This window comes from Convolutriloba macropyga, chromosome 6 (assembly GCF_964194025.1).
Source record: "Convolutriloba macropyga chromosome 6, txConMacr16.3, whole genome shotgun sequence".
NCBI classification, from domain to species: domain Eukaryota; kingdom Metazoa; phylum Xenacoelomorpha; order Acoela; family Convolutidae; genus Convolutriloba; species Convolutriloba macropyga.
Window position 1 is genome coordinate 73,787,984 of NC_134473.1, and position 18,869 is coordinate 73,806,852.

Consider the following 18,869-nt stretch of genomic DNA (forward strand, 5'->3'; position numbering starts at 1 on the left):
AGTTTTTGTTAGGCCTAGCGGACTCTATATCAAGGCGTATTAATTCTGAGCAAGTGGGATCTCGATTAGATCCCGTTGAACTGTCCGACTCCGAGACTCAGGATACCACAAAATACCACGTAAGTTAAACAGATGTTTTCGAACATTCGGAGCACACTAGTTTTGTTAAACTAACTTGAGTCAAGTTGTAGTTTTTCGCGGCTCAAATCTATTATGCGACAATCTTAGTTTTCATTACGCTAACAAGGTTTTATGATTGAGGAATACGCGTAGAAGGAATGTTTGAGGAATACGAGTGGAAGTTTTTTTTCTTGAATCAGTTGTTTCAGAAAAATTTTGAGTTAAATTTTGGTTCCCGAGTAGTTCCTCTTTTTAGTTTTGTATACTTTTTTAATATTTGAGTTTGATCAGTAATCATTAAATGAATTATCAATAATTTGATAGGACTAATTGTCGATAAATCTTGTATGCTTGAATGAGGAAGTGTTCAAATAGGTACCTGCTGCCGAGATATTCGCGGCTTTCTGGGCTGTATCAATTTGATACATTTAATTTGTTTTTTTTCCAGGGGCCATTTGCTAATGCCGTTTGATTTTTGAACAACTTTCCTGAGCTTGAATTCTGAAAAGAGCGGATGGCTTTCTGCCTTTTTCAATCTTTATCAGTGTTGCTTAGTCATTAATAGCCGCCCTCATCTTCTCAGCCGGCTATTATAGCGCTCCTAATTTTTTACAATTCAAAGAATTTTTACAATTCAAAGAATTTGAATTGTATTGGGGCGCTTTCTTTTTTTAAGATCTGTTCACACATTTTTCATGATTTCTGAAGTCAAATTGGAGTAGTGATTTTGGTCACGCCGAAACAGGAAGTGGAGCGAAAAAGCGAGTGGTTTTGCGGCGTAAATATTTTTGCTCTAATTTTAAAGTAGAGTGATAAAACGGTGTTTGAACAAAAAAATCGCTTTCTCGCCAGCGGTTCTTTGTTCATATACGGCAATTTCACTTTGATTTTATCTGTTTTTTCGATTTATTGGATCGGATTTTTTTTCTATATGGTTTTTCCAATCCATTCATAGTTCATTCTAGGCCTAGTTTTTGTTTGAACCAAATTTCCATTTCTCGCTAGTGGCTTTGTGTTCACATGCGGCTTTTTAACATTGATTCTCTGTTTTTAATTTATTTTTTGATCTGATTTTATTAGAAATGGTTTTTCCCAATTCATTCATAGTCCGTTCTATGTCTAGTTTGTTTAGTCTATTTTTTGTTTAGTAAATGAAATTTCTTTGAATTGTACGTCAGGACTTGTCCTGCTATGTTTTTTCTTTCGTCGTTACGGCCATATGACGTTAATTCCTTCAAGCAATTTTGACTGAAGCACGTGCGTGACGTCATTTTTCGCTTTTAGTGGAGCGAGTTTTTTTTGTTAATTCGCGTGATTAAATTTTTGGTCACACTTGAAATACATCACTCTCAAAAATGACTTCCTCACTTTGAAATTGACTTTTTTTTACTTTAATTCAGAGATAATGTCAAGTGAATGTGTCACTCTAAATTAAGGTTACTTAAGAGCAGCTGATAGAGGCAACAATAACTTATACAGATTCTTTGTCAAAATATAACATCTCAACCTTCAATGAAAAGACTATTTTTTTGGTATGTCTGCTGTTTTTTAAGACTGCAGATCTACAAAGCTATTGCGGCTATTTTCTGGCAATCCTGCAGCTATGGTATTTAATAATTGCTCTCGAATAAAGTTTGAAGCAATTATAATAAACGCGTGTCTGTTTACAAAAAAGAAGAGTATTGGTATTCTGCAAAATCTTTTGTAGCTGAAGCGAGTTGGTTCATGAAGTGAACTTCAGCTACGTACAATTCTTGAAGTTAAAGTAAAGTTAGTAAAAACAGTAAAAAATAGTCAGACATTGTGTTCTATTTTTGAATGTTGAGCGCCAACATTCAGAGTATTCAGTATGTTTCTAATGATCGGTAGTTAGTAACCTTTTGTAATATTCAAGATGAAATGGACATTTTATGAACTTTTGATCCCACAACGGACTCTACCCAAACTAGCACGCCCTCACCTAACTACCTACCTACTAACCCCCACCTCAACCTACCTACCTACACCCCGCCAACCTATCCTCCCCAACTGCCGACACCCGAGCCTACCCCCTCCCCCCCCCCCACCTACATGCCCACCGCACCTGCCCTCTCCCTTATCTATTCACACCCCACACCACCTGATAACTAACTTTGGAGCAATAAAACACTTTTGTTTTATAAGCATTCAAAGTACGCTTTTCTGTCTTATTCGATAACTTTGATTTCGGTAATAGTTTAGAATTCATATTTCACGATTCTTCGCGCCGTCTCCGGTATTCTGCCGGCATTTTATGCCATAATTTAGCTTGAGCGCTTTAATGTTTTCAATGATTTTTTCCCCTTGTTTTTACGTAATTTAGATGTCTCTCTCATTCACAAATTTAAGCAGCTTAACTGCATTGGCGGTAGAGTTTACTACTAAAAGGCAACCGAAAGGGCGCCAAAAGTGGTTCAATTTTTCATATAAGCATGAGAGTGGTATATTGTAACCTTTAATGACATCGATTGAAGCCCATTAGTGAATTGAGTCCTCTCTTAACGAGTGAGAAATGTGAAGAACATAGCCGACGGTTTGCCGGAACAGCTGTGAATGAGATTTGCGGGTCCTTAGAATACAGAGAGCAACAGATACAGAAATGAGTTGAAAATTTATCGACTCAGCTTTAAAAAATTTAAGAAATCTTTTCAGCAATAAATTTATAGCTTGTTTACAGAAAAAAAACTCAAATGACTATGATTACGGTCATGTTCATGTTAAAACGTGTTTATCAGTCCTGCAAATATGCTTTGCTGCACCTACAACCAGCCTAAAAATTATTCAATAAAAATCAATCCAACTGTTGTCGTTTAACGATGTTTTGGTGCGAGCACACAGCAACCATACGCTTCAAAAAATATCAAATAAATATGTAAACTGTAATTTAAGAGTGACGCGTTCGATCTTGGCTAAACCTATTCTATCTCGAACACCTCGGAAACAACATTCCTATCTTTATCAACATAGCAGTTTAAAAAGGACATAATTTTCGACTTAAAAAAATTGAGCTGCAGCTGGCAAAACTATTGTTGCACATTGTTTTTGATTGGGTTCGTGAAAAACAGATTTTCTAACTATTTTTAGAGTTAACAATTCATTTACGGGCAATAATTTGGCACCATTTTTGTTATACCAATGCACGAACGAGTTTTGTCGGAGAAAACTACCTTAGTCCAAAACTAATATCAATGTTTTATCTAGTTGCAAATTTTTGCTCAATGACAAGTTTGTAAATATTTGCAGTTATGTCTACAATATTTATGTCCCAATATATACAAGGGAAATTTTGTAAAATAATGTTTATTGTTCGTTCCGGTCGAGCTCTGATTAATTATTTATTGTGGGTTATTTTACTAATAATTTCTCGGGTATTGCCTAATTCAATTTGAAGATGTTTAAAATACAGCGTGTAAGAGATATGTGACCAAGATCAGCATACAGGGTCATTTTTTAAAAATGGATAACAATTCGGACCTGTTTGTAAAATTATTTGCAAATTTGACAAGACCACTAGGGCATGTCGCGCTTATATTGCCAATATAAGCGCGACATGCCCTAGTGGTCTTGTCAAATTTGCAACCATTATCATTATACCGAACTGATATGGTACTAAATTTCAACAAAACAAGATTTTTTTCATTGGGGTTAGGTAGTACTCCTGTTTTACCCAAATTTCTCTTTAGAATTGAAATCAACACGTCCTAAACACTTCTGAATGTTAGCAGAAAGACAGCCCATGATTCCTATGCAGTTCGGATTACAAAACGTTTAGTCTTTTTTTATGCAATTGCATGTTGTTAATTCCAGATGCTCACGTCAGCTTTTGGTTGTTCTGGCTCTCAAATTCTCACTCCTTTAATAAAAACAACTTTGTATAATTGTAAATATAATATAATAAACAGAACAAATACTCATAAGACTCAAAATTTTCGATTAACTTTGGTTCAGTACAAATTTGAATAAGTTTTCGATTTCAAGGTCCAATCTTCCCTTGGTTTGACACCAACAAAATATTTCTGTTCGCAGCTCTTCTCATTTTGTCAACAACATCAATCAAGTTCTGTAAGATTCATTTGGGGTGTCATCCGTGCATTGCAACGAAACAGTCGAAATCACGACCATGGTCCGCTCTGCGCTCAGCCTGGAAACAAAAAAAATCTAAGTTTTCTCGCTCTTCAAATACTAGTCTCATTGTGATTTGCAAATCAACGTAAGGACATCGTTACCGTAGCCATTTCTCTAATGTTTTAAACCCTTTCAGAGTTTTAAAGTTCCAAACCTTATTTCCAAACCCAAAATTTATTTACGGACGAAGCAACTTTATTCCAGTACTTTTGTTTTCGTTTCTAAGACTATCAATTTTCTACAACTTTCTGACCACGCAAAGCTTTGTAAACGAGTGTTAACTAACATAGCTGGTAGATTGACAGAAAATAGCCGCGATAGCTTCAAAATCTGCAGTCTCAAAAAGAAATTTAAAGACAGGCCAAAAAGGAAATTTATTCTTTTCATTAAAGGCTGAGATGACAAATTTATATTAAGAATCTGCATAATTTATTGCTGCTTCTATTGGCTGCTCTTGAAGAACCTCCAATTAGAGTGATATACACTCACGTGACCTTATCTCTTTGAATTAAAGTAAAGAAAAGTCAATTTCAGAGTGTGGACGTCATTTTTGAGTGAGGCAAGTAACGTGTGACCAAGTTAATCACCTGAATAAACAAAAAACCTTGCTCTACTAAGATTGAAAAGTGACGTCACACACGTATTTCAGTTGAAATTGCATGAACGTAGGAACAAAAAGCAGATTTGAAGTGATAGTGACTTCACATGTTCGTAACAAAAACCTTGACGAAATAAAAAACATAGCAGAACAAGTCCTGACGTACAATTCGAAGAATTTTCATTGACTAAACAAAAACTAGACCTAAAACTGACAATGAGTGAATTGGGAAAACATTTCCGAAAAAAATCAGACCACTCTAAATCAATGTCAAAATGCCGCTTGTGAACCAAAAGCCACCAGCGAGAAATTTTGTTCAAACAACAAAATTTTTCTCACTCTACTTTCAAGTTCGGCTGATAAAATGCACGACGCCAAATCACTCGCTTTTACGCTCCACTTCCTGTTTCGGCGTGACCAAAATCACAACTCCAATTTGACTTTAAAAAACGCCAAAATGTGCAAACAGATATTAAGAAAACACATAGCCGGAAGAGTTGCGGAAAGACTCGGAGTAGAAAGTTGACTACCCTAATTAACATGAAGAACATCCTAATTGTGATGCAAATCAATTTGAAAAAATAAGACGAAATAAAATGGAAAAAAAAACTGACAACAAAAATTGATAAAGAATCTGATGATAAATTTCATTACGAATTGCGGCTAACAACTGGAAAAAGCTGTCAGCTCAGTAAGTTCTTATTCAATAACTGAATGCCAATTGACAGAAGAGGCAACCAAATAGTTCATTTAGAGAAAACCGGAAAAATGAAAAAAATGGAAGTGTCGAAAAAAAATTGACAAAATAATTGAACAAAAAGAAACTACAAAATGTTCAAATGCTATTTCCGATTAATCATTCGGCATATTTTATTACTTCTGTTTAAGCATTTACTCACCCAACACCTGGCAAAAGTCATTAACAAAAAAGCAAACAACAAAAAAGCCGAAAAAAATTAAGGAAATTTGCATTATTTATTTCAGTGAAGTGACCTCTCTGACCTTCAATGGGAAACCTATGAAATAGGTCCAAGCCAAAGATTGAACAAGAATACCTATGACGAGAAGCTTAAAATGAGCAAAATTATTCCAGAAAACTTGGAAAAGACAAAAATTGTTCAGAATTTGCTTAAACTTTGCTCAATTATCTAAAAAAAAGACAACTCAAAATTAATAACAATTCTATCGCAAGGCCAGCCAAAACCACTAAAACAGCTTATTTGAAGCACAATACTCCCCAAATGCTGTATAAATTTGAAGAATACAAAAACCGATACATGGTTAAATGGTAAAAATAGCTCAATCAAAACATTTTTTGGTTCCGATGATCAAAAAGCTTTCAAATGCACTATTACTAGCTTGATCGCTATGTTTCTGATTGGTAATTTTGGTAGAGTGTGTTTGAATCAGGGAATTAAATGCGTGAAAAAAAAGTGTTTAGCTCAAATTGCTGAAAAGGAGAGTGGTTTTCTCTTCACGCTATAATTGGGTGGGAAAAAAGCGAGCAAATTTTTTTGATCACGTGCGATATTTTCAGAGCAGTTTAGCTTAAACTCCAATTTTCAGTCAAATATCTTTGTATCGTTTACCTTGACTGAAAATTGAGTTTAAACTAAACTGCTTTGAAATGCCGCACGTGATCAAAAATCCGCTCGCTTAACGAAAATTTTTTTCACAACTAATTTTCTCGCTCTCAGAAATATTGCATGAACAGAAAACAACTCTCTTCTCTCTACTCTCCAGCAATTTGACCTAAACACTTTCACTCATTACACTTCCTGTTTCAAATACACCAACAAAATTACTGATCAAAAACATGAACCGATTAACGTCGGAAAAACTGTTCTCGATTGACAGGCGGTGCAATTTAATTCAGGTTCTGTAGCCTCGATAAATTTTTCTTTATGGGTGCAAAAACATCAGCCGATGCTAGATTCGAACCCCGACTTCCTGCGTCCGATTCCGTCACCTTGACGGAGGTATTCACAACTCCAATACAATTCAAATTCGTAGAATTTGAAAAAAACACAAGAGAAGGCCAATAATAGCCTCAGCTATTGCTTCGCGGCTATTAAAAATGTATTTACGGTTCAGTTTTTCAGTTCTTCTGATTGTTAAATTAAAATGAAAAAGAAATCAAGAATCACTTACAATTAGTTAGTCAAACTGAGCCTCCAATTTGAACTTTGTATAAATAACCGACTACCGTCGGACAAATACTCTCAATCGACCGGTTCTCAATGCGTTCATTTTCGTTGCAATTAGCTTAATTGTAAGAGTATAGACTTATTACGCAAAAACAGCTGGGGGACTCCCAAAATGCCCCCTTCAAACATTTGGCAAACAATTTTGGCAGACATATTTCTTCAATTTTTCAATCAATTTCTCTTAAACTTTTGATTCTGACTCATTAAATTTTTTTTCATAACAATTTAGGATCTATTCTGTTCCCCCCCCCCCAGTCCAGTGAGCTTACATATAAATCTTTTATGACCCCCAGGCGCACGTGCTATTTTCTTACATAGCAATGTGCTGTATAACATATAATTTGTAACTGGGGGGGGGGGGGGGGGGGGGGGGGGCGTAAAAAACACACTGGGGGAGAGGTGTGGGGGGGGGGGACATAGATCCACAATTTAATCTCAAAATTACAAATCAATTTGTAAAATTTCAGCTTTAAGGAATTAGACCTTTTTTTAACGTTCTTCAAACCTTTTAAAATTGAACTTTTTAAATGTTTTGCACAATAGTATATCAGATTTCCAAAAAAACCATCCCATATAGGGCCTTCAGAATTGCAGTAATGACGTATCCATGTTTTGAGTTGATCTGCTGACAATAAATTCAACATCAAAAATACATTTGAGCTTATTTTATAGTAGGAACTTACTCCTTCAAATGCCTGTTTGATTCTGGTGAATTTTTCGTGACTGTATACAGCACGTGCTGTATTCGACTGATCGAAGGGCTCTGAAACGGAACGAATAATTGATCACTATCTCGCAAACTACAATGAGGGCGGGCTATCATTTTTAAAAATACGATAATAGCAATACTGAATAGGGTACCAAATTTGAAATCAAAGCAGATAATCAGAACCGTGAGGTGAGGTGCATTGTTCCGTTTTTAGTTTTTACTATTACTGTCATTGTCAGCGAATAACAGATACATAGTTAGAACGGGCTTCGCAGGTGTGTAAAACGTTCCACTAAAACAGTTTAAATAAGACACACTTTAATGTTTCAAATCGAAGGTTTATTGAAGCTCGCGTCTGATTAATACAAATCAATCCTTATCAATTATATCGGAGCTAAAGTAAGACTAACCTTCAATGCATATGTATTTTTCGGTCCACTGGGGCTCTGACTTTGAAGATCTTTTCAGTATCCTGCCGAGACGGATGCTGGCAATGTCGGTGTCAAAACTGAAACACCCAAAAAAAAACTTTAAAAGAGAACAAAAGAACAGCCTTAATTTATTAACATTTTGTCTTCAAGATATTTTCAGCTTAATAGATCCGTTCGAACGTCATAAGATACGACGCTTGAAGTCTGAAACTGCACGCTCGCTTCATTAAACTCATTATTAACGTCATTTTTTAAATAAAAAACCTTTAATTTGGAAAACTCCAATCTTACTTCTAGGCTTAACTTTTGAAGTGCAAATAAATCACGCATAATCACAGAGCAGCGAAGTCAGAAGGAAGAATTGACTGCAAAACAAATGAATGAGGCATGCTCAAAGTATTCACATATCATAGTACTACATAACTAAATCGATGATATTAATTTTCATATCCTTTCGAGGTTAAGAATATTGAAGCAAACAGCAGAAAACATACTTGAATCTGGAGTTAAAGAACTCGAAGAATTGACAGAAAAGGTCCCCTATAGTCTGTGAGTTGTCATTTCGATACTTGCTCTCCATCTTGTCTAGTCTGGGCAACTGCTCAACCTCCCTATCCAGTGAAAACATTTCCTGTAACACCACAACCCAAACGTAGTTTGTAAATGCAGCTAAACACCAGCTAGCTGTAAAATTGGCGCAGGAGGACGAAATGTCAAAAACTTCAAGCAAATACATGGAGACCGGATTCTAAACTTTTAATTTTGACCAGTCTAATGCAAATATTTAACAAACGACGAAAATTCAAAAAATACAAAAAACTGTTTAAGAAAAACTTTAAAATTTGTCTCTGAACGCATGAATTTATGCTTTCTTTTGGTGCACCGTGTACCTTCTTTGTACAAGTAACGACACCTCAACCTATTGAACTAAGAATTTCCGTTTTTTAAAAAAAATGCATAAGAAGAACCGGACCAAAATTGCTTTGATAGAAATTAATAATTGATAAGTCCTCGACCTCAATTGAAAAAAGAAATTTAGAAAAAGAAACATACCCGGCAGATTGCCGGAAAATAGCCGCCGTTGATTCCAATAAGCATGATTGGGATTGAACGAATAGAATATATTGAAAAAAAAAGATTTTTGTACAACAATATTTTTTAAGTCCGATTTATTTTGATGGCATTTCGTAGTTGAACATACTTCTGTTTCTTAGAGAGAGGCTACAGGGGCTACTATCAACACCAATAAGCATTAGAGGTGGTAACTAAGACTTATAGGAACGACGTTCAAATATCGGGCATCTAAAATTGGGCTTTATGGGTTTATCCCGTTTCTATTTCTGACAATTTTTTATACCGACTCTGTTCATTTTGAATTGCTTTGCTTAGCAACTGATGTTCAAATTCACTTTTAGCAGAATGAGAGAAGAGAGAAACTAGCCTAGAGAAGTCAAAAAGATTTCATGCAAAATGTCGAAAAAGCGGCAAAATGGTAAAGCGAAAAAAATTTATTTACGGACGAAGCACCTTTATTCCAGTACTTTTGTTTTCATTTCTACGACTATCAATTTTCTTCAACTTTCTGACCACGCAAAGCTTTGTAAACGAGTGTTAACTAACATAGCTGGTAGATTGACAGAAAATAGCCGCGATAGCTTCATAAATCTGCAGTCTCAAAAAGAAATTTAAAGACAGGCCAAAAAAGAAATTTATTCTTTTCATTAAGGGCTGAGATGACAAATTTATATTCAGAATCTGCATAATTTATTGCTGCTTCTATTGGCTGCTCTTGAAGAACCTCCAATTAGAGTGATATACACTCACGTGACCTTATCTCTTTGAATTAAAGTAAAGAAAAGTCAATTTCAGAGTGATGACGTCATTTTTGAGTGAGGCAAGTAACGTGTGACCAAGTTAATCACCTGAATAAACAAAAAACCTCGCTCTACTAAGATTGATAAGTGAGGTCACACACGTATTTCAGTTGAAATTGCATGAACGAAGGAACAAAAAGCAGATTTGAAGTGATAGTGACTTCACATGTTCGTAACAAAAACCTTGACGAAGTAAAAAAACATAGCAGGACAAGTCCTGACGTACAATTCAAAGAATTTTCATTGACTAAACAAAAAACCAGACCTAGAAAGGACTATGAATGGATCGGGAAAAGCATTTAGAAAAAAATCCGATCCAAAAAATAGAAAAAATCAAAGCGAAATTGCCGCATGTGAACAAAAAACCACTAGCGAGAAAGCGAATTTTTGTTCAAACACCGTATTCTCACTCTACTTTAAAATTAGAGCGATAAAATTTCACGCCGCAAAACCACTCGCTTTTTCGCTCCATTTCCTGTTTCGGCGTGACCAAAATCACTGCTCCAATTTGACTTCAAAAATCATGAAAATGTGTGAACAGATCTTAAAAAAAAGACAGCGCCCCAATACAATTCAAATTCTTTGAATTGTAAAAAAAATACGAGCGCAATAATAGCCGGCTGAGAAGATGAGGGCGGCTATTAAAAATAGAGCTCTTTCAAAAAATAGAAATTCGTCCGAATTAGATTTAGAAGTTTGAGAGCACTTAAATTTGAAGCTCCGTTTAGGTACTATTAAACACTACAATTGAACGCAGAAGTCACTTTTTCGAGTGAGATAAGTCAAAAGTTATAACACAATTAACCTGAAAGCTGACGCAAAAGTAACAAATGACGTCACATGAACACAAGAATCGTCGATGATGACGAATTTAAAAACATAGCAGGAAAAAACCGAAAATGCAATCCAAAGAGTGGAATCAAAAACAATCCTTGACCTGACCAGCAAACTTATTTTACATTACGAGCCGAACAGACAAAACATTTTCACAATTTTAGGGAATATAAAAATAGCATTCAGATTGAAGACACTTTTGGTTTCAGCGTGTTGAAAATTAAAGTTTCCGATCAAAATGCAAATGAGCAACAGAAAATTAAGAATATAAAAAATCTTGCTTGAAATCTACGAGACAATCAGAGACTTGAAAATGCCAGATTCGACGAGGGTTCTTTGCCTTCGTGGCTTCAGAACCAACAGTTCAATGATAAACACTCAGCGCAAGAAGCCAGCTGCAAGTTTTTGTGACCATGCGAACTCAAAAAAACGCAATGAATAGCAAAAAATTATTGCTTATTTGTCTATTTATTAATACTTAAGTTATCAAAACAAAATTTCCACCCAAAATCTACAGAACAACAAACATGCCGGCTAGCACAAACCTGGTTGGACGTATGAGACAAACAGAGACAAAAACCAATATTTGAGAATGAAAATATTCAGAAGAACCAGAAAATGTTCAGAAATTTGAGACATCCATGAACTGTGACAACAGCCAGTTTAAGATCTATTCAACTGAAAAAAAAATGCTGAAAAACATGAAACAGGACAATTTTGGCTAGAAAATTTCAGCAAGATATTTTAACCACAACTTAGGAAATCCCATCACATTCATTACACCAAAAGACTAACAACGCCAGCTTGGGGGCTTCTTAATATAAGTTAATGTCCACTTGGCTTTATCCGTTCATCCCGTTTTGAAAGCAATGTCATCCAAAAATGTGAATCTTGCCAAAAAACAGAGCAGCAAAACAGTATAACTTCTATGGCTCACAATAAAACCTCAGGACAATCTGTTCTTCATGGTCCCACAAAAATTCACAGCCCCGTGTTTCACGGAAAATCAAAAAATGAAAAGTGGAGACCAGATGTAACACAATAAGCTGATTCAGCGAAAACTGCATACAATTATGTAAGAATATTACCCTCGCATTGCTCAAGAATAGTTGCAATTAAGGTTACTTAGCTAACTGATGACAAAATTCCAAAGAGAAAAAGAGCCGGAAATGTCTCCTGACGGGTTGCATTTTTTATCTTTAATTTTCCAAAGAGCTCACATTTGCATCCGCTTTTAACATAGTGGTCAGATAACCAGAAAACAGCTGGGACCGCTTTGCAGACCTGCAGTCTCCAAATACTGATGAAAAAGATCCAAAAAACTAAAGTTATCGATGCCGCTCAAAAAACTATTCAGCGATAAATTAATTAATCAGGCTTGTTAAAATTTAATCCTCAGAGCCTTTTTTATTAGGGACCTTTATTATACAAACGAGTTCCTTTGACCTCAAACTAATTCAAATTAAACTTCAATTAAAGAGCCAACACGTTTTAAAGTTTTAACGTTTTAAAGAGCAAAAGTAATTTCATTGAGTGAGGTAAATCACACATGATCAAAACCTAATCACGCAAACGAATAAAACTTTTGCTGGAGCAAATGAGAAAAGACAGAATGAGCTTAAATGCCAATACTGAGAGGAAGAGATCATTCATAAAATTTGACTTTCAGCTTTCATGTGTGAACAAAAGTAAAACGAAAAAGAGCGTCAGACGACGAATCAAAAAACATAGCAGGACAAGTCCTGACACAAATCAAAGACTTTTCACTGACAGAACAAAAAAATCGAGACTTAAATTGCCGCCAATTGAGTTCTGCTTGAAATTGCTATAAAGAGAGAATTTTAGATCACAGAAACCGCAAAATGTAAAGGGCGTAAAAGTCCCTCGAAAAATAAAAACGGTCTCGAGAGCAATTAAAAAATGACAAAATGCCGCATGTGAAAAAAAACCACAAGCGAGAAAGCGAATTTTTGTTTAAACATCAATTTTTCTGTACTCAAAAATTAGATTGAATTAATTTCACGTAACAAAAGCACTTGCTTTTTCATTCCATTTCCTGTTTCGGCGTGCCCAAACTCATCACTCCATTTCACTTCAAAAAACCATGAAACTTTGAGAACAGATCTTAGCCGGAAGAAATTCGGAAACGAGCTGAACTAGAAAATTGACGATCCTCGACATATTGAGCAACCTAAATAATTAAAATTTCTGAAGACTAACAGGAAAATTAACATTAGAAATCTAACATGACAAACTGATATAGCAACTAATAAAATTTAAGTTGCGAATCCAAAAAATTATTGGCTTTGAAGATCTGGTAAGACGAGTAGTTTGCAGCAAATTATTACAAAGGGTCAAACAATTTTACAATACGTCTTCTGAAGAGAGAACAGAGGAAAAGGAAAGTAAAAATCTGACGACTGACAAAATTGAAACACAGATTCTCTTTCAAATTATCTATAAAATAAAATTTCCAAACTATTATTCTTGAAAACACCTCGAGTACATCTTCGAGATACATTAGAGGACAACTAAAAAAAACACCAAAGAACAAACAATTTCCTGAAAATTGGAAATTTGTATAATTTTTTTTTCAGTGAAGTCTCATGTCTAGCCCTCAAGATCCACTAAACAGAGGGATCAACATAGAAAATCTGAATTACGAACTGGCCAAGAAAAACTACTTCCAGAAAAGCAAAGTAAAAAGAATTTAAAAAGACAAAAATCGGAAAAAGATCGTTCAATTTTACTCTATTTTCTTCAAAAGAAGCAAAAAGAAGTGATTTTGAAAGACCACTTGAGCTGATATAATAGATTTGAAACACACAGCTGCACAAATGCATAAAAAAGAACAAGTATACAGAAAACTCAAAAAGATTATAACAAGGCAAAATGGTAAACATACCCGGCAGATTGCCGGAAAATAGCCGCCGTTGATTCCAATAAGCATGATTGGGATTGAAATAACAGAAGATATTGAAAAAAAAAGATTTTTGTGCAAAAACATTTTTTTCAGTCCGATTTATTTTGATGGCATTTTGTAGTTGAACATACTTCTGTTTCTTAGAGAGAGGCTACAGGGGCTACTATCAATAACAATAAGCATTAGAGAGAGGTTACTAATACTTATAGGACCGACGTTCAAATAGCGGGCATCTAAAATTGGGCTTTATGGGTTTATCCCGTTTCTATTTCTGACTTCAATTTTTTATACTGACTCTGTTCATTTTGAATTGCTTTGCTGAGCAACTGATGTTCAAAATCACTTTTAGCAGAATGAGAGAAGAGAGAAACTAGCCTAGAGAAGTCAAAAAGATTTCACGCAAAATGTCGAAAAGGCGGCAAAATGAGGTAAAGCGAAACATTTTTTTATTCGACGAAGTAAAAAAAAATAGGAGCGCTATAATAGCCGGCTGAGAAGATGAGGGCGGCTATTAATAACTAAAAATTGAATCTGAAAGTATAATATTCGCTTCAGATGGTCAAAAAAGCTTACAAAGACTCTACTACTGGTTTGGATAATCGAGAGACACATCTTTGAGTGAAAAAAAAGGAGTGAAAACTAAAAAAACTACTTCGAAAAAGCCGCACGTGATCAAAATTTCCGCTCGCTCAGCGAAAATTTTTTCACAACTAATTTTATCGATCTCTCCCAAAAAACGACATGAACGACGACGACTCTCTCTTCTCTCTGCTCATAAACTCCGTCTGCAGGTTGGCCTAAACACTCAGTTTTCACGTGCGGTATTGATTTTTGCATCCTGTTTTTAATTCACTCCAAAAAATTATCGATCAAAAAAGACGCTCCAACAATACTCCTCTTCGAGTCGTAAAAAGACAGCGCCCCAATACAAATTCAATTCTTTGAGTTGTAAAAAAAACACAAACATGTCTCTTAAACACTAAAGACTAGTGCCCCGCAAGGTTGTAAGAGCACATAATGCCCTTTAGGTTTTACCAGTTTATCCCGTTTCTGAGGATGAAAAAGGTAGTTCAGCTATTAGTTCAGCTACTTAAAACTCAACGAACTCAAAACTATGATCACATAGAAAAGTATGAAGGATCAGAATAAGCCACGGAAATTGAAAACTTGTCAATAACTAGCCGTCACTTCTTTGTACTTTTCGTCAGGCATGGGAAAATTGTTTATGAGGAAAATCTGACTCCAAAATAACTGATTGTAGTGAATTTTTGAGATACAGAATACAATGAAAATTACAGAGAAAGAAGAAATTACCTTTTCCACTTGCTGCAGAACAGGTGCTATCGGCGGTGAGACTCCAACTGCAACAATCAAACGACCAAAAGATTTAGAGTGTCGATATGCACACTTATTCAGAGTACCAAATTTCAATGTTTGCCTAGCTGGCGGTTGCATGACAAAATACCCAATTCCATTATACCCAACTTATTCCCTTTGATCTTTTCGTTCATTAATCCGATTAGAAATAAGCACTCGGTATTATAATCAATGTTTTCATAATTAAAGCTCATAATTTAATCCCATTTTGGTTGAAAAAATCAAGTCCCACACTCCGCTGAGGTTGGCCATGGCTCGCTAGGCATGGCCAAATTCACTAGCTAAATATTATGCTTACTAACCGTTCGGGTAGTTTCAACATAGGGTTAAAATATTGGGTATTTTGGCATTGGGTTTTTTGTCTTGGCAAGAAACTCATCTGGACTGCATACCCTACCTGCATACATGGTAAGCGCAGGAAATCCCAATTTTTGTTTACAAAAATGATTAAATTTCCTATGACTAAAAGCAGTTGGAAGGTTTGCCTACTATTTACCTACATTTTCGAGTTCTTTATGGAAATACAAGTTTAGTTATCTTGATGCAATGTAAAAACTGTGAAGAAATTCATTAGGTTCTAATTTTACGGTTCATTATACTAGCAAAGCGGCATCAATTCCGAAGCATGAAACTAAGTTAAATCCAGAGACAGTGAATAAGGAGAACTTGCCAAAATACAAAAAATGAACATAACCTTTTAACATCGGGCGCATTGTTCTCAAACGACCGGCAAGCGGTTAGCTTCGGTAGTATCAAGATGGTACTCAGAGATGCCAGCATTAAGGGGGAGAAGCGGAGTGGGAGGTGGGGAGGGGTCAAGCAATAAGGGGGTGGTGGGGTTGAGACTTGGGGTGACCGAGGGGGAGGGGTCAAACTTTCAAGATTAAAACCACCCTCCACACCATTAAATAGTCTACTAAAAACGGTTTTGGTGGATCGCATTCTTAGAAACTAATAAATCGCAAGGCTTTAAGAGAGCTGCTCGGTCCTTTAACGCCCTCTGGGCGTTAACTGTTTATCCAGAGGTTAGCGTTGACTGTTTTTGACGACGAAGTGGGTCAGACGAAAAATCGGGCAAGCGAAAAATCGCATAAAAAAGACCGCTGGACCAAAAATAATTGCTACAAACTCCGTTTTAGAGCAATTAATTACCAAGTGAAAATGAAAAACCTTACATTTTCGTTATACATTTTTAGCTTTAAAAAATTAGCGTGTAACGACTCTCATAATTTACTCTCTAATCAAAAATTGACGTAAACAATTGAGCTTGACGTAAACAATTGAGCAATGACAGTGCCTCAAAAAAACAAAAGCTATTTGGTTACCTTGTAAGAAGAATATGGTCATGAGAGCGAGGGAGTAGCTGTTGAAGGTACCGGCAGAGGCATCGTTGATGCCATTGAATCTGGCCCAGTACTTGACTGCAAACATCAGCTGAGCTAGTCTCTCATCAACTAAAAAAGCGGATCTATTCTGTTTCGGCCCCCCAGTGTTTTTATGACCCCCAGTTATCAATTATATGTTGTTATATAGCACATTACTATGTAAGAAAATAGCACGTGCTCCTGGGGGTCATAAGATTTATGCTCATAAGATTTATGCTTATAAGATTTATGCTCACTAAGCTGGGGGGGGGGGGGGGGATCCAAAAAAAACTCCCAATCAAAACAGGTGTACATCTACAGACCTGTCAAAAACATTATGGAACAAATGTCTTCGCCATTACAACAATACACCAGCAAGAAAATCTTTAAACCCCACGATTTTTTTCATAGATATTACCAAAATTGCCAGACAGTAACAAGACTCACCTAAGGAGTACGCCTTGAGCAAGTGTGTGTTTCGAATACCGACACTGTTATTGATGTTGAGATCGCACTCGAAGCCTGTGACATGGTCATTGAACTTCAGGATAGGAACTGTTGCCCGGATCAGCTGAATTCCACCAAACTGACCTAAAACAATCAGTCAAATTTATCAATTTAAGGCTTCACAATGCAAATAGAACAAAGCATTTTAATGTTAAATTTTTTGTTCATTTTTATTAACGTGGCCAATATTTTAGAAGCTAATTGCTTGACATCATTTTTCTGCAGTAACAATAACAGCACGAAGCGAGCGATTCTCTTTAGAAGTCACTAGCTTAAGACCAGGGAACCCGTCTCCACCGGATGAGGGGCTGGGGGCAATTACTAGATTATGATGGACAATTAAATACGTCAAATCGCCACTCAATAAAAAATTCATTCAGTTCTGACACCAGCAACGGGACCAGTATACGGGACTAGATTTGCCTAAAGGAGATTTCTCGAACGGATTTTAACGAATGGATTTTAAAAAGATGAAGGAACCAGAATAATTTACCAGATCGTCTGAGTCTATTGCGAAGTTTCTCCAACAGATTCAATGTCTTCCTCTTGTCAATATTGGCATTTGGTAGATACAGACACAAGTCGGCGTCTGAGGTTTTACTAGCACAGCCATTCAGGGTCGAACCGACCAGAAACATGTTGCACGAGTCTGCAAACAGAAATAAATTGGGAACATTTTCCAGAAATCCAAGATTGGTTGGATCTTTTCCGTTTCTGCCACCCCCCCCCCCCCCGCTTAGTGGGAGCATATTATTTGCCACCGCCCCCCCCCCCCCCCCCGACGCACGTGCAATATTTTTGCATAATGATTTACTGTGGAATGACACGTACTCTGTAACTGCGGGTTCCATGACGTACTGGGAGGGGGGCACAAACGGAAAAGATCCGATTGGTTACCAAAAGATAGAATCCAAAATAGAAACCAATGCTCATTTGTACATATTTGGCAATGTGATATTGTCAGGTAAATATTTTGAAACTCAGCGATGCCATGAGTGGACAATCAACTCAGATTAAAAACAGAAAATTTATAAATTTGAAAACTTTATATTAGATTATGAGACTTCATTGTCTAAATTGAATTGCTCATAAAATGGAAAAAAACCTCAATTCAACTATATACATATTACTAATGTCTAACTTAGCATCTACAGACAGTAAATTTAAAATTGAAGCGACACTGCATAGAAAGTTCACGCAAAATTCGGGAAAAATTTGCAAACATTCGCAAAAGTTTACGAACGATTCGACGTTTAAAAACGTAGTGTCACTAAAAAACTTACACTGGGTTTCGGCCGCAGCTCTTGCAACTTCGAAGAGACGATTGCAGAGATAGCGCTTCTGTTGCAAAACTTCAAGTGTCTGAATGTTTCTGAAGAAGAATCTCGTGATCTGATGACTCAGCTTGTCAATGTAGGGCGATTTTGATGAAACTGAGGTGTTTGAGGTGGTGTTACTGGCGGAACTGCTTTTTGAGGAAGAAGAAATCTGCTTCTTAAAAAAACGAAAAAAATCTCTATACTGACAAAAAAAAGCATTTATAGATGTTATGAAGTCTTACGATTGTCCCGTACCCAATTTGTAGGACTAATTAAACTTAGCTGACAGATTGCCAGAAAATGCTTCGTAGACCTGTCGTCTAAAAAATATCCCGAGAAAAGACATAAAAACAGAATTTTTAAAAACCATTACAAAAATTGTTAATTTCCTTTGCTACACATTAGAATAAAATGCAAATAGTAAAGAGGCAATGTACAGTTAAGAATATATCGTTACGTAAAA

The 18,869-nt window shown here is 36.0% G+C and overlaps 1 protein-coding gene across 1 annotated transcript in view; it reads right to left on the minus strand.

The window, feature by feature from the left end:
* Window positions 1-4,006: 4,006 nt before the first annotated feature.
* The window catches only part of LOC142340611 (poly(A) RNA polymerase GLD2-like), a 303,984-nt gene continuing 289,121 nt past the window's right edge, over window positions 4,007-18,869 (minus strand). Inside the window, exons 4-12 of the mRNA XM_075391299.1 lie at window positions 18,371-18,581; window positions 17,581-17,736; window positions 17,028-17,171; window positions 16,542-16,670; window positions 15,154-15,200; window positions 8,703-8,839; window positions 8,188-8,285; window positions 7,752-7,831; window positions 4,007-4,279 (exon numbers count right to left, since the gene is read on the minus strand). Of these exons, the coding sequence (XP_075247414.1) occupies window positions 4,220-4,279; window positions 7,752-7,831; window positions 8,188-8,285; window positions 8,703-8,839; window positions 15,154-15,200; window positions 16,542-16,670; window positions 17,028-17,171; window positions 17,581-17,736; window positions 18,371-18,581 (1,062 nt within the window). The 3' untranslated portion in view covers window positions 4,007-4,219. The remainder of the gene's footprint in view (window positions 4,280-7,751; window positions 7,832-8,187; window positions 8,286-8,702; window positions 8,840-15,153; window positions 15,201-16,541; window positions 16,671-17,027; window positions 17,172-17,580; window positions 17,737-18,370; window positions 18,582-18,869) is intronic.